At 34.7% G+C, this 12,291-nt stretch overlaps 1 protein-coding gene across 1 annotated transcript in view; it reads right to left on the bottom strand.

Moving 5' to 3' along the window:
• Positions 1-630: 630 nt before the first annotated feature.
• The window catches only part of NUS1 (NUS1 dehydrodolichyl diphosphate synthase subunit), a 32,867-nt gene continuing 21,206 nt past the window's right edge, over positions 631-12,291 (bottom strand). Inside the window, exons 4-5 of the mRNA XM_032274950.1 lie at positions 7,552-7,651; positions 631-4,225 (exon numbers count right to left, since the gene is read on the bottom strand). Coding sequence (XP_032130841.1) covers positions 4,135-4,225; positions 7,552-7,651 — 191 coding nt within the window. The 3' untranslated portion in view covers positions 631-4,134. The remainder of the gene's footprint in view (positions 4,226-7,551; positions 7,652-12,291) is intronic.

The raw sequence follows: 12,291 nt of genomic DNA on the forward strand, positions 1-12,291 counted from the left end.
CCGGACAGTATAGTGAGAGCACATCTCAAATTAAATAAATAAATAAATAAATAAATAAATAAAGGCAGTTATTAAGTATAGCTGTTACTGATAATTAAAACTGAAAAATACACATTTATTAAAATAAAGCATTCATAGAACCAAATTCGTAAGATATACCAATTGAAATAAATCTTTATCAGAATGGAAATATTACTCTATATAAATATAGAACTATGCTGTTAGTGTTTATCCATATTCTGAATTTTTTTTTCCAGGATTGCCTTTTCCAAACCAGATTTTTTCTTGTCTTAATAACAGCAACTTAAATTACTAATACCAATGAAAGGGGATATAAACAGTCAATAGCAGATATTGCAAATAGTTTGACCTCGGAGTACATTCAATTTTATTTGTTGCAATCATCTGGATATGTTATGCTAAAATTAACTTATAGTCCCTGAATCACTAGATGATGGAGAGCTGAGCATAAAATTATTTGAAGAATTTGGACTAACATTAAATATTCATCATGGATAACTGAATGTGGACTATAATTTTTAAAAACATTTTATTTTCATGTGCTGATGTAATTTATATCCAGACACAATAATCAAATACAAAACAGAAAGCAAGACTCTCAATTTCTAGTTTATAGTTAAAAAAAAAAATCTCTTTATTAACCTGTTACAGAATACATTTTTTAAAATATAAGTACAAAAAAATTCTGGGCGATCACCAAAAATGTAATCAATAAGGTTAAATTCCTTTGTTTCTCTGAATCCTCTTTTTCCTATAATAAAAGTGTATTTTTTAAAGCTTAAGAAATTCTTTTTGCACTATCTTTTCCCACCCATTTTATCATAGTTTGTGTCCTACCAATTAGGACCTTGGTGAACTGCTCACAGTAATCTTGTTTCCTGGGTTTTATTTCAAACTGTCCTGAACTTTTACTACACTAATTTTTGCTAAAGGCAGTTCCTAGTAACCAGTTATTTACCTTTTTAGATAAAAACTATGCACAAAAAACCAACTGTCTTATGATGAGACCTTCAAGTTAGGAGGTGAACAGTCTATGCAGCATAAGACAAATCATAACTCTGACCTTTAAATTTCCTCGTTTCACAAGAACTATCAAATTCCTTTTTAAAAGGGTACACACATACGTTTTTAATTTGGAAATTCCATATTTGGTGAAAATCCAAATTTTAATTACTGTGGAATTTTGACAACTCTAGCAATGGCAAAGTTGAATTTATTTCACTATTATCTATCAAAAAGCAAGTAACATTATAAGATTTCGAATATGTTTAACCTGGTAAAAGTGATAATTTATTTCAATCAAAGGCATACCATCTAAAAAAAAACTGTATTGCTATCTAGCCATATGCATTTCTTATTACATTTTTGCAACCCCTAAATGTTCAGAATAAATGTAGCATTCACATAATACTATAGGTCCATGAAAAGAGCATATTTTTATTGATTTTTGTTCATACATGTTAAGTTTCAACTTTCAATAATAAAATTCAATAAATTTGATTCCTTAATCATAAAAACTTGCTTTACACATAATTTACATGTTGTCAAAGTCCATACAAAACATCACAAGGATTTGATTGACTCTATGCATGATACCATCACACAGAAGGAGCTAATCCAGTAACATACATTCAAAGATTAAACTGTAGATATGCACAGTGTATTTGGCACTGTTCATTAATATTATAACACCTTCCTCTCAAAGACAGGCATTCTTGGTCACAATATACCAGAATTTGCAATTCACATTAAAACCACCTTTTAAACTTTGTAACAGCAACCAATTATTATAGTTTTAAGAAACAAAACACAATGAAAGCTGGGAATGGAATTCAAATACTCAAACTTCCTGCTATGCTCCAAGCTGCCATCCATAAAATAAGTTTAATTTGGCATAATATTTCCATTGTGGAGAGTGTCAAGAAGAAACAATTTAAAGACAGTATTTTCCAATATAAATAAAGACACATACTTTTGTTTAAAATTATCAGTTTTTCTTGGGGTGCAAAGGGAGCCTTGATGATGCACAACTTGTGATGATTTTGGCAGGAAGTATAGAACAACCAATGGCATCCAAGCTGTGGAGACTGTACTAGCAGGTGAATTCATACAGAGAAGGTTCTGGAATGCCTATAATTGAAATCAGAATCCTAGTAGTTTGTGGTAAGGGTCTCTTCCCAGAACTTCAAGAAACCCAAGTCACAGGCTACAGATGTACTTTCAAGTATATACTTATTAATGGAATGAGAAAATAAAAGTACAAAAATGCAAATATTAAACCTTTAGTGGCTTGGGCTATATTCCAGTAGGGAATGTATTTGACTAACTTCACTTTAACAAAGATTAAATCCCTTCATTTTTATCAGGTCTATTAAATTTCATTCATTAAAGCTATACATACTCCAGAATGTTTATAAGACATTTATACCTATCATGTTTACAAAAGGCATAAATTCAGTCTCAAGCTGCACTAGAAATGCCTCAATATAACATAATCACAGTATAAGGAAACAAATTCTCTGATTAGATATGCTGTGGCTTCACACAAAACTCTCAGTAATAAATTAAAACAAAAACAAAGTCTTACACAATGTATAATGGACGATGCAGTGCAAAGTAATGTCACTGGACCAAAATTTAGTTTAATCATTTTTATTTCAAGTGTATTTTAAAAATCATAAATGGGGTTTCATAATCCAGCGTTGAAACATTTATCCTTCATAGCTTCAGAATTTGACATGGAATTGTAGACCATGCTTTTCAAATCCAGTCTTCTTTGCTATTTTTCAAACTTCTGAGATCTAGTATTAAACTGCTCCATTCTAAATGTACGGTTTTAGATAACTATTATACACTTGTTGATAAGGGTTTTCTGAAAACAGTCTATCAAATATAAAGAATGGTTTCTATCTAAGAATCAGCAGTGAGGGAAGAAATATTAGACACCTATCAAGAAGTCAATTATTCATTTTAAAAATAACAGAACCAGTGCTGCTCTCTGTCATAAAAGAGAACATGTAAAATTTATTTTTATAGACTTTGGTAATATTTTATTCCCCACAGAGGCCTTCAATCCTTTTATACACAGTAATCATCAGGGATTACTGAGTAAAAGTCTCAGGTATTAACCACGGCCCTAAAATGTGCTATTCCAAAGAGTAACAGGTTACTTTTGAGGAAAAAAGCTGCCTTAGTAACTTCCCTCAAATGTTTATTTTAAATAAAAATAGTTGATGAAAATATTTTTTAAACCAACTTTGGCTATAATACGGCATGCTGCCCATCAAACAAAAAAGGAAAACAAAACTTACTTTCCTTTTAAAATGAGTTCTCCATCTTTACTTTTAAGATTACAACATATTCACCTTTTATGCTTGTTTGCTTTTTTCGACTGCCTAATCCAATATTTAAATTTTTTAAAGTCTATATTTCAATTAAGAGTTATTTTTCAAATAATCTTCATAACCCAGAATGCAGACACCAGAGCAACACTCTCAAGTCACAATGTTTGACTATAATAATGAGATGAAAATGGACGGATATATGAAGATAGGTATTCCCTCTGCTCTCTCTGAAGGTGAGCAAGCTTTTAACACATGAGCAACACAGAACTCCATTCCTCTGGAGCTCCTTTAAACTCAGAATGCTTCAATTCAGTAAGTCAATATATTATTCTTAAAAATTAAAATTTGGTCACTAAGAAGGACTGAACAAAAATTATTCCCCTCCCATCAAACACAACCTGAAAAGTTCTATCAGGCCCTCTTCTCCCCACAAAAACAGGGAAGTAGCTGGAGCTGAAAACGTTAAGTGTGACATTCCAGTTCCTAAAACATCGTTGCTATCTGCTCAAAGTTGTAGGTCTATATATTTCCTTCTCCAATACGTCCCCATTTATAAGTTTATTTCCACACATACAAACGTGCACATGTGTGCACGTGCACACGCGCGCGCACACACACACTCACTCAATCTCAAGTAAGACACTTTTTTGTATTTGCTGATAAATTATGAGGATTATGAACTAGTGTGTACAGGGTGCTTTGTAAACATCAGAGTCACTTGGGTCCTTTCCTCCATAAGCCTAAAATCAAATTATGCAACCTATGACCACTACTTTCCCAGACGCTGTTCACAGGCTGCATATTGACGAAGGGCAGAGAAAAAGTCCTCATAACTGATGTTTAGGTGGGAAGGCAAAGAGCTGAAAAGAAAACATGGGGGAAAAAAAGCAATTAGATATATACTGTATGTAATGTAGGAGGGAACCAGAGGATAAGGACCAAAAACAGGTTAAGAATAGAATACACCAAATTGTCCTCTACCAGACAGGACCAAGACAGGCAAGAAAATGTCTTAATCATAGTATGGAGACTGGAAGGATGGAGCCCTGACAGAACAGACAGGGAAATAGCGGAGAGCCTCTGAGGCACCGAGGGGTAGTGGCACTTGCTGTTTATTGACGAGTGTTTATTGAAGATAGGTATTCCCTCTGCTCTGAAGGTAAATTATAAGCAGAATATGCCAAGCCACTTCTACTAAGATCATTCAGCTCATTGTGAAAGAGTTCAAGTAAAAAACTAATATGCCTTTTCTACAAGAAGAGAAAAGCAACTAGTAATCAGAGATTCTTAACTTGTTAAACCATAAGCTTAGATTAATGCAAAGGTGGAGGTCTATGTATAAAGGATCTCATTTAAATCCACTTGAAGAACTCCTTTTGGTCAGAGTAAAGCCAGTACTACTTAATTTAGGAAAGTCAGGCTTAATGTTGGGCAGAGCCACACAGCATCCAAACATGATGATATATTGTAGTCATGTTGTGAGCAACCTATAAATCAACACTTACCTCCACCATTTCCAATTACTCAAGGGTAATTACAGTGTGAAAATAAGCACTTTAAAGATAGGCTGAATGCACAATCAGAAGGTTCCCTTTATGACATAAATTATAAGTAATTATTAATTTTCAATAAGTAACATGAAAAACATCTGTAATTTATACAGCTTTATAATGAGGCCTGGAAATTCTAAACTGTATCAGGGTCAAACACCTGGTCAGAATAGAAGAGTCACATTCTGAGTCCGACAGTCGTGTGCACCACAAAAAAAAAGACTGAACAAACCTACCATGAAAGGACTCCTGCCTGACTCTGTGGTTCTCTTTAGCTATACATTTCTTTATCCTTCCTATGACTGCCAAAAATTCTGAAACAAGTCACCTCATCATCTCTTAATAATCTCTGCTATCAACCTTATGTCTTATTCATGCCACTGAAATAATATGTTCAAAGAGCACATTTAATGCATTCTTGCTAAAGCTTGCTTCAAATGTCCTCCAACTCTCCATTTTCCTAAGTCTTCCTCCTCTTACCCCTTCAATCAACATCCTCATCTCCTATAGTTCTTCAATAAACAGAGTGCCACTACCCCTCAGTGCCTCAGAAGCTCTGTTGCGATTTATCAGTCTGTTCTGTCAGAGTCCTGCCCTTTCCCTCTCTATATTATGATTAAAACATTTTCCCTGCCATCACAGTGCTCAGTCTCACAGAGGGTACACAAATACAAAGCAAACCTCAGTATAATGTGATATAGCTATCACAGACATGTACATAGGTTAAACGAAGAGCCTGTTATTTGCTTCGTATCTTCTCTATTGTCAGATTTAAATCCTCAACTCCACATTATCATGCCCTTTGTACAAATATACAGAAGTTTAAATAACTTTCCAAAGTCACGTTATCGTGCTGCATTGCCAAGATTCAAACCAAGATCTATCTGTTCTTCCCTCCAAACCACTCCCAACGGTACACAGCATCACTGCTGCCATACTTGGAGACCACCTGAAATGACTTGAAAACCTCTGGAGAAAACCATGTAAGAGAAACTTACACCAACCATAAAGAAACTCTGAGTCTGGAGATCTGGGTTCTAACTCACTTTGTGACAAGCCTGAACAATGTTTCTTTCCTGTTTTCCTTACCTATAAAATGAGAAGGTAGGACCAGATGATTTAGAGTTCTTTCCAACTCTTAACATGCTACCTGTTCTGTTTTTGATACTTTGTCCCTCCTGCCCCCAAGCTTAAAGGACCCCTTCAGACACTCTGGAGAGATACTCTATATTCTCATAGGTTCAACCACTTCCTAGGTTATGATGATACCCAAACATACATCTTTAGCCTTGACTTCTCACTCAAAGCATCAATTCTACAACCTTATCTGTCCTACACTAAGCATATGCATCCAAATAGACTATGGCCTCAAAATCATCTGCATCTTCCCCTCAAAAATGAATATTACCTTCACTTTCTGGTTTCCTCTCAGTATCATAACTACTTAGTCACTTAAGCTTAAAAACTTAGGAGCCATTTCATCTCTTCTCTAACTTTATTACAATTAGTAAAGTGCTAGGCCTGCAATTATACTTGGTAAACACTTGTCATGAGAGAGAGAGTTTGTAATATTCTCCTTCTAAGACCCAGAATTTAAATATATTTTAAGGCTACTATGTCTCTCCTTTGTTCTAAATCAGGGGTCAGCAAATACAGCCCAGGAGACTGATACTTGATTCTGTAAATAAAGTTTTATCAGAACATGATCAGGACCCTTGTTTACATATCATCCATGGTTGTTTAGCTATACCAGCAGATAACTGCCACTAATTATCTTAAAAGATAATTGGTATCTTTTAAGATATAACTAAACAGAAGAGCACTTGTCACTGCTCCTCTATAGCTATAGAGAGATACACAGCTATGTATAGCTATAGCTACGTATAGCTGCAATAGAGAGGAACAGTTATAAATGACTGCAAAGCCTAAAATATGTACTATCTGGTGCTTTACAGAAAAAAGTTTGCCTAAACTGTTCTAAATAAGAGAATTTCATTCTTTTCCATGTATTCTCCCTTAAATTATAGTTATGGCCTCTTCATTTGTCTTTTTATCTAATCCTTTCCCAAATCCAATCCACTCTAGTGCATAAGCTGCTAAACAAATCTTTCAAAATCACCATTCCCACATCATATGCAGGCTCAACAGGTCTTCCTATTGCCTGCCTACCACTATACACATTCCTTATGCTGGCATTTAAAGATTTCTGAGCCTTGACATCTCGGAACTATTTGATTTCATCTCATACTACTTGCTGGCTGACACTGTCTGCTCTTATTTCTTTAAAACATGCCCCCAGGATTTCTCCCCCCACCCCTACCCCCCGCCTCACCTTTTCTCTAAATATGGAAACCACTTTATTTATCCTCAGATCAAGCCACACCTTTTACAATTACCTCTCACTCCTGATCTTTTAAGATAGTTAGTGGCAATACCAAACATCTGCACAGTTATATGCGCTTTTGTGTCTAACTCATTTATGTATGACCTTATTTTACCAGTGGTACTGTGAAATAACTGAGGTAAAGGATGCAATTTTATAATTCTTTGGAAATCCCCACCAGATCTAGTACAGTGCTGAGCTCAAGAAATACTTGCTGAATCGAAACAAAGTCAGTATACTTTTAATTACTTACACAATCTCAGTCAATCTGATGTGCCAGGGAAGAAAGCCTAGTGTGCTGTCCACAGGACCAAACTTCAATACTAAATCAGGATCAGGACAACCATTTGAACCTTGGAAATAAAGAAGCACACATGAACTTAACATGCACTGTGTGCACACACACACACAAACACACACAGACCAAGGGCAAAATCTCTTAATCAAATTGGCTTCTTAAACTACCTGTTTTCTTCCGAAGTTTTATTTGTATGTCTCCATGCCCCCCCTCATAACTCTCTAATACGTATTTTAATATCTATGCTCATTCCAAATGTGGAAATTTTCTCAAAAGTCCATTTAACTGGATTGATTACCTGATAAGAAGGGGTAACCAAACTCCCACACTATGCCTAATAGGCGTTCCCAAAATCACATGTATCTTTTAAGACTCAATGTAGGTGATCTCTTGGAAACCTGGGAAAGGTACTATTGTTCTAAGGGCATGACTGCTTAATTCTAGCCACAAAATTGAATAACTTCAGAGATGAAAGGGAAATTTTAAAAGAATCTATTCTCTTTCCTTCTCTCATGCACCTCGTTTTACAGCCATGAACCCAAAAAGATCAACTCCTAGCTATATACTACAAATGTCTTCATCGTTCCTCAGAGCCTGAGCAGCCTCAGAGAGGAAAAGGAGACCAAGCATCTGGCCTCAGCAGGGGCAAGGTCAAGTTTTATCTCTTTCATGAAGTGGTTTCCACATGAGGCCTGACTTGGGGGAAAAAAAAAAAAGCATAAGGGTATATATGGGGATCATCATAACCTAGGAAGTAGCCGAACCTATGAGAATACAGAGTATCTCTCCAGAGTGTATGAAGGGGTCCTTTAAGCTTGGGGGCAGGAGGGACAAAGTATCAAAAACAGAACAGGTAGCATGTTAGAGTTGGAAAGAACTCTAAATCATCTGGTCCTACCTTCTCATTTTATAGGTAAGGACAACAGGAAAGAGACATTGTTCAGACTTGTCACAAAGTGAGTGGGATTACTGGATCATATGGTAGCTCAATATTTAGTTTTTTGAGAAACCTCCAAACTGTTCTCCATACTGGCTGTACCAACTTACAGTCCCACCAACAGGGTACAAGGATTTCCTTTCTCCACATCCTCACTTGCATTTGCTATTACCTGTTGTTTAGAAAAAAGCCATTTCACGTAGATCTGATTTGCATTTGCATTTCTTCAATGATCAATAATATTGAGCCATCTTTGCATAAACATATATCTATTTGCTATCTGTATGTATTCTTTTGAGTAATACCTATTCATGTCTTTTGCCCAATCAGATTATTAGATTTTTTCCCTATAGAGTTGCTTGAGCTTTTTACATATTCTGGTTATTAACCCCTAGTCAGATGGGTAGTTTGCAAATAATTTCTCCCATTCTCTATGTTGTCGCTTCACTTTACTGTTTCCTTTGCTGTGCAGGAGCTGTTTAACTTGATGTGATCCCATTTGTTCACTTTTGCTTTGGTTGCCTGTGCTTGCAGGGTATTAGTCAAGAAACCTTAGACTAGTTCAATGTCCTAGAGAGCTTCCCCAGTGTTTTCTTATAGTAGTTTCTTAGTTTGAGGTCTTAAAGTCTTCAATGCATTCTGATTTTTATATATCAAAGAGATAAGAGTTCTAGCTTCATTCTTTTGCATATGGATATCCAGTTTTCTCTGCACTATTTATTAAAGATACTAGTTTTCCCCATTGTATGTTCTTGGCACCTTTGTCAAAAATGAGTTCACTGCAGATGTATTTGTTTCTGGATTCTCTATTCTGTTTCCTTAGTATGTGTGTTTTTATGCCAGTACCATGCTGTTTTGGTAACTACTGGAAATCAGGTAATGTGATTCCTCCAGTTTTGTTCTTTTTCACTTTAGCTATTCTGGGTCTTTTTGTGGTTCCATATAAATTTTACGATTTTTTTTATATTTCTATGAAGAACATCATTAATATTTTGACAGGAATTGCATTGACCGCAGATGGCTTCGGACAGTATGAACATTTTAACAATATTGATTCTTCTTCCAATCCATGAACAGGAAATAACCTTTTTTTGGTATCCTCCTTAATTTCCTTCATCAATGTTTTATAGTATTCATTGTAGAGATCTTTCACTTCTTTGGTTAATTCCTAGATACTTAATTTTATTTGCACCTATTGTAAATGGGATTACTTTCTTCTTTCTCAGATTTTTCAGTATTGACATATAGAAATGCTACTGATTATTTTTGTATGTTGGTTTTGTATCCTGCAACTTTACTGAATGTGTTTACCTGTTCTAATAGTTGTTTGGTGGAATCTTTAGGTTTCTCCAAATTTGAGATCATTTATCATTTGCAAACAAGAATACTTGGACTTCTTCCTTTCCAATCTGAATCTCTTTTCTTTCTTTCTCTGGTATGATTGCTCTAGCTAGGACCTCCTATACTATGTTGCATAACAGTGGTTAAAGTGGACATCCTTGTGTTCTAGATCTTAGAGGAAAGGCTTTCAGTTTTTCCCCATTCAGAATAATAGCTATGGGTCCATCATATATGGCTTTTGTTATGTTGTAATATTTCCTTCTACACCCCGTTTTTTAAGGGTTTTTTAAATCATAAAAGTGTTTAATGTTATCAAATGCTTTTTCAGTATCAACTGAAATGATCATGACTTTTAACTTTCATACTGTCAATATGATATATCACATTCATTTATTTGTGTATGTTCAACCATCCTTACATCCCTGGGATAAATCTCACTTGGTCATGATCTTTTTAACATATTGTTAAATTTGGCTTGCCTTTATTTTGTTGAGGATTTCTTCATGAACATTTATCAGTGATATTGGCTTATAGTTTTTTGTTGTTGTTGTTGTTTTTTAATGTGTCTTTGCCTGGTTTAGTAACATGGTAATACTGGCTTCATAGAATCAATCTGTAACCATTCTGTCCTTCCTGTTGTGCAGAATAGTTTAGTAGAATTGGTATTAGTTCTTCTTTAAATATTTGGTACAATCCAGCAATGAACCCATCAAGTCTTGAGCTTTTCATTGCTCTAAGACTTTTTATTACTTTAGCATCAATCTTGTTACTTATTACTGGTCTCTACAGGATTTGGATTTCTTCATGGTTCAATCTTGCTGGGTTGTATGTGTCTAGGAATTTATTTCTTCTAGGTTTTCCAACTTATTGGCATACAGTTGCTTACAGTAGCCACTAATGATCCTTTGAATTTCTGCAGTACCAGTTACAATATCTTCTCCCCATCTCTGAGTTTATTTATTTGGGTCTTCTGTGGTTTTTTTTTTTTTTTTTTTTCATGGTCTGACTAACGGTTTCTCAATTTTTTCTTTTCTAAAACACCAAATTTCTGTTTTGATCTTTTGTATATGTTTTTTCATTTCAAATTCATGTATATCTGCTTTGATCTTTATTATTTCTTTTCTTTCTACTAACTTTTGATTTGCTCTTGCTTTTCTAGTTCTTCAAGCTACATCCTTAGGTTGTTTGTTTCCTTTCTTTTCTGATGTGGGCATTTATAGCTATAAACTTCCCTCTTAGTACTGCTTTGCTGTATCCCAGAGGTTTTGGTATGTTGTATTTTTATTACCTTGTTTCAAGAAATTTTTCAATTTCCTTAATTTCTTCATTGACCCACGGATAATCCAGGAGCATACTGATTAGTTTCAATGTGTTTGTATAGTTTGCAACATTTCTCTTGTTACTGATTTCTAGTTTTATTCCATTGCGGTCAGAGAAGATGCTTGATACTATTTCAATTTTTGTGAATGTTTTAGACTTGCTTTGTGGCCTAACATTTGGTCTCTCCTTGAGAATCTTTCATGTGCTGACGAGGACAATGTATTTTCTGCAGCCATTGAATAAAACATTTTGTAAATATCTATTAACTCCCTTTGGTCTATAGTGCAGATTAAGTTCAATGTTTCTTTGTTGATTTTCTATCTTGATCTGTCCAGTGTTGAAGTGGGGTGTTGAAGTCTCCAGCTATTATTGTACTGGGCTCTATTTCTTTTTAGCTCTATTAATATTTGGTTTATATATCTGGGTTCTCTAGCGTTGGGTGCATATGCATTTACAATTGTTATATCCTCTTGCTGAACTGATCCCTTTACATTAGATAGTGAACTTCTTTGTCTCTTCTTAGAGTTTTTGTCTTGACATAAGTATAGTAACTTTTGCCCTTTTTGGGTTTCCATTGGCATAAAATATCTTTTTCCATTCCTTTATTTTTCAGTCTCTGTGTGTCTTTATAGGTGAAGTGTGTTTCTGGTAGGGAACAGATCACTGGGTCTTGCTTTTTATCCATCAGGCCACTGATTGAAGAGTTTAGTCTATTTACATTCAATGCTATTACTATAAGGACTTCCTGCCATTTTGTTATTTGTTTTCTGGTTGTTTGTGGTCTTCTTTTCCCTCTTACTTCCTTCCTGTCCTCCTTTTAGGGAAGGTAGCTTTCTCTAGTGGTATGAGTTAATTTCTTGCTTTTTATTTTTTGTGTATCTTATTTTTTGATTGGAAGTTACCATGAGGCTTGCAAATTCTATCTTATAACCCATTATTTTAAGCTGATAACAAGTTAACACTGCTTGCATAAACAAATAAGCAAAAATAAAAACTGTACTTTACATCCATCTCCCCATTTTAAGACTCTGTTATTATTTATATCTTATTGTATTGTCTATGTCCTCAAAAGCTGTTGTAGTTATTATTGACTGAGT

The sequence above is a fragment of the Sapajus apella genome, unplaced genomic scaffold (genome assembly GCF_009761245.1).
Source record: "Sapajus apella isolate SASKATOON/1434 unplaced genomic scaffold, GSC_monkey_1.0 scaffold6, whole genome shotgun sequence".
NCBI lineage: Eukaryota > Metazoa > Chordata > Mammalia > Primates > Cebidae > Sapajus > Sapajus apella.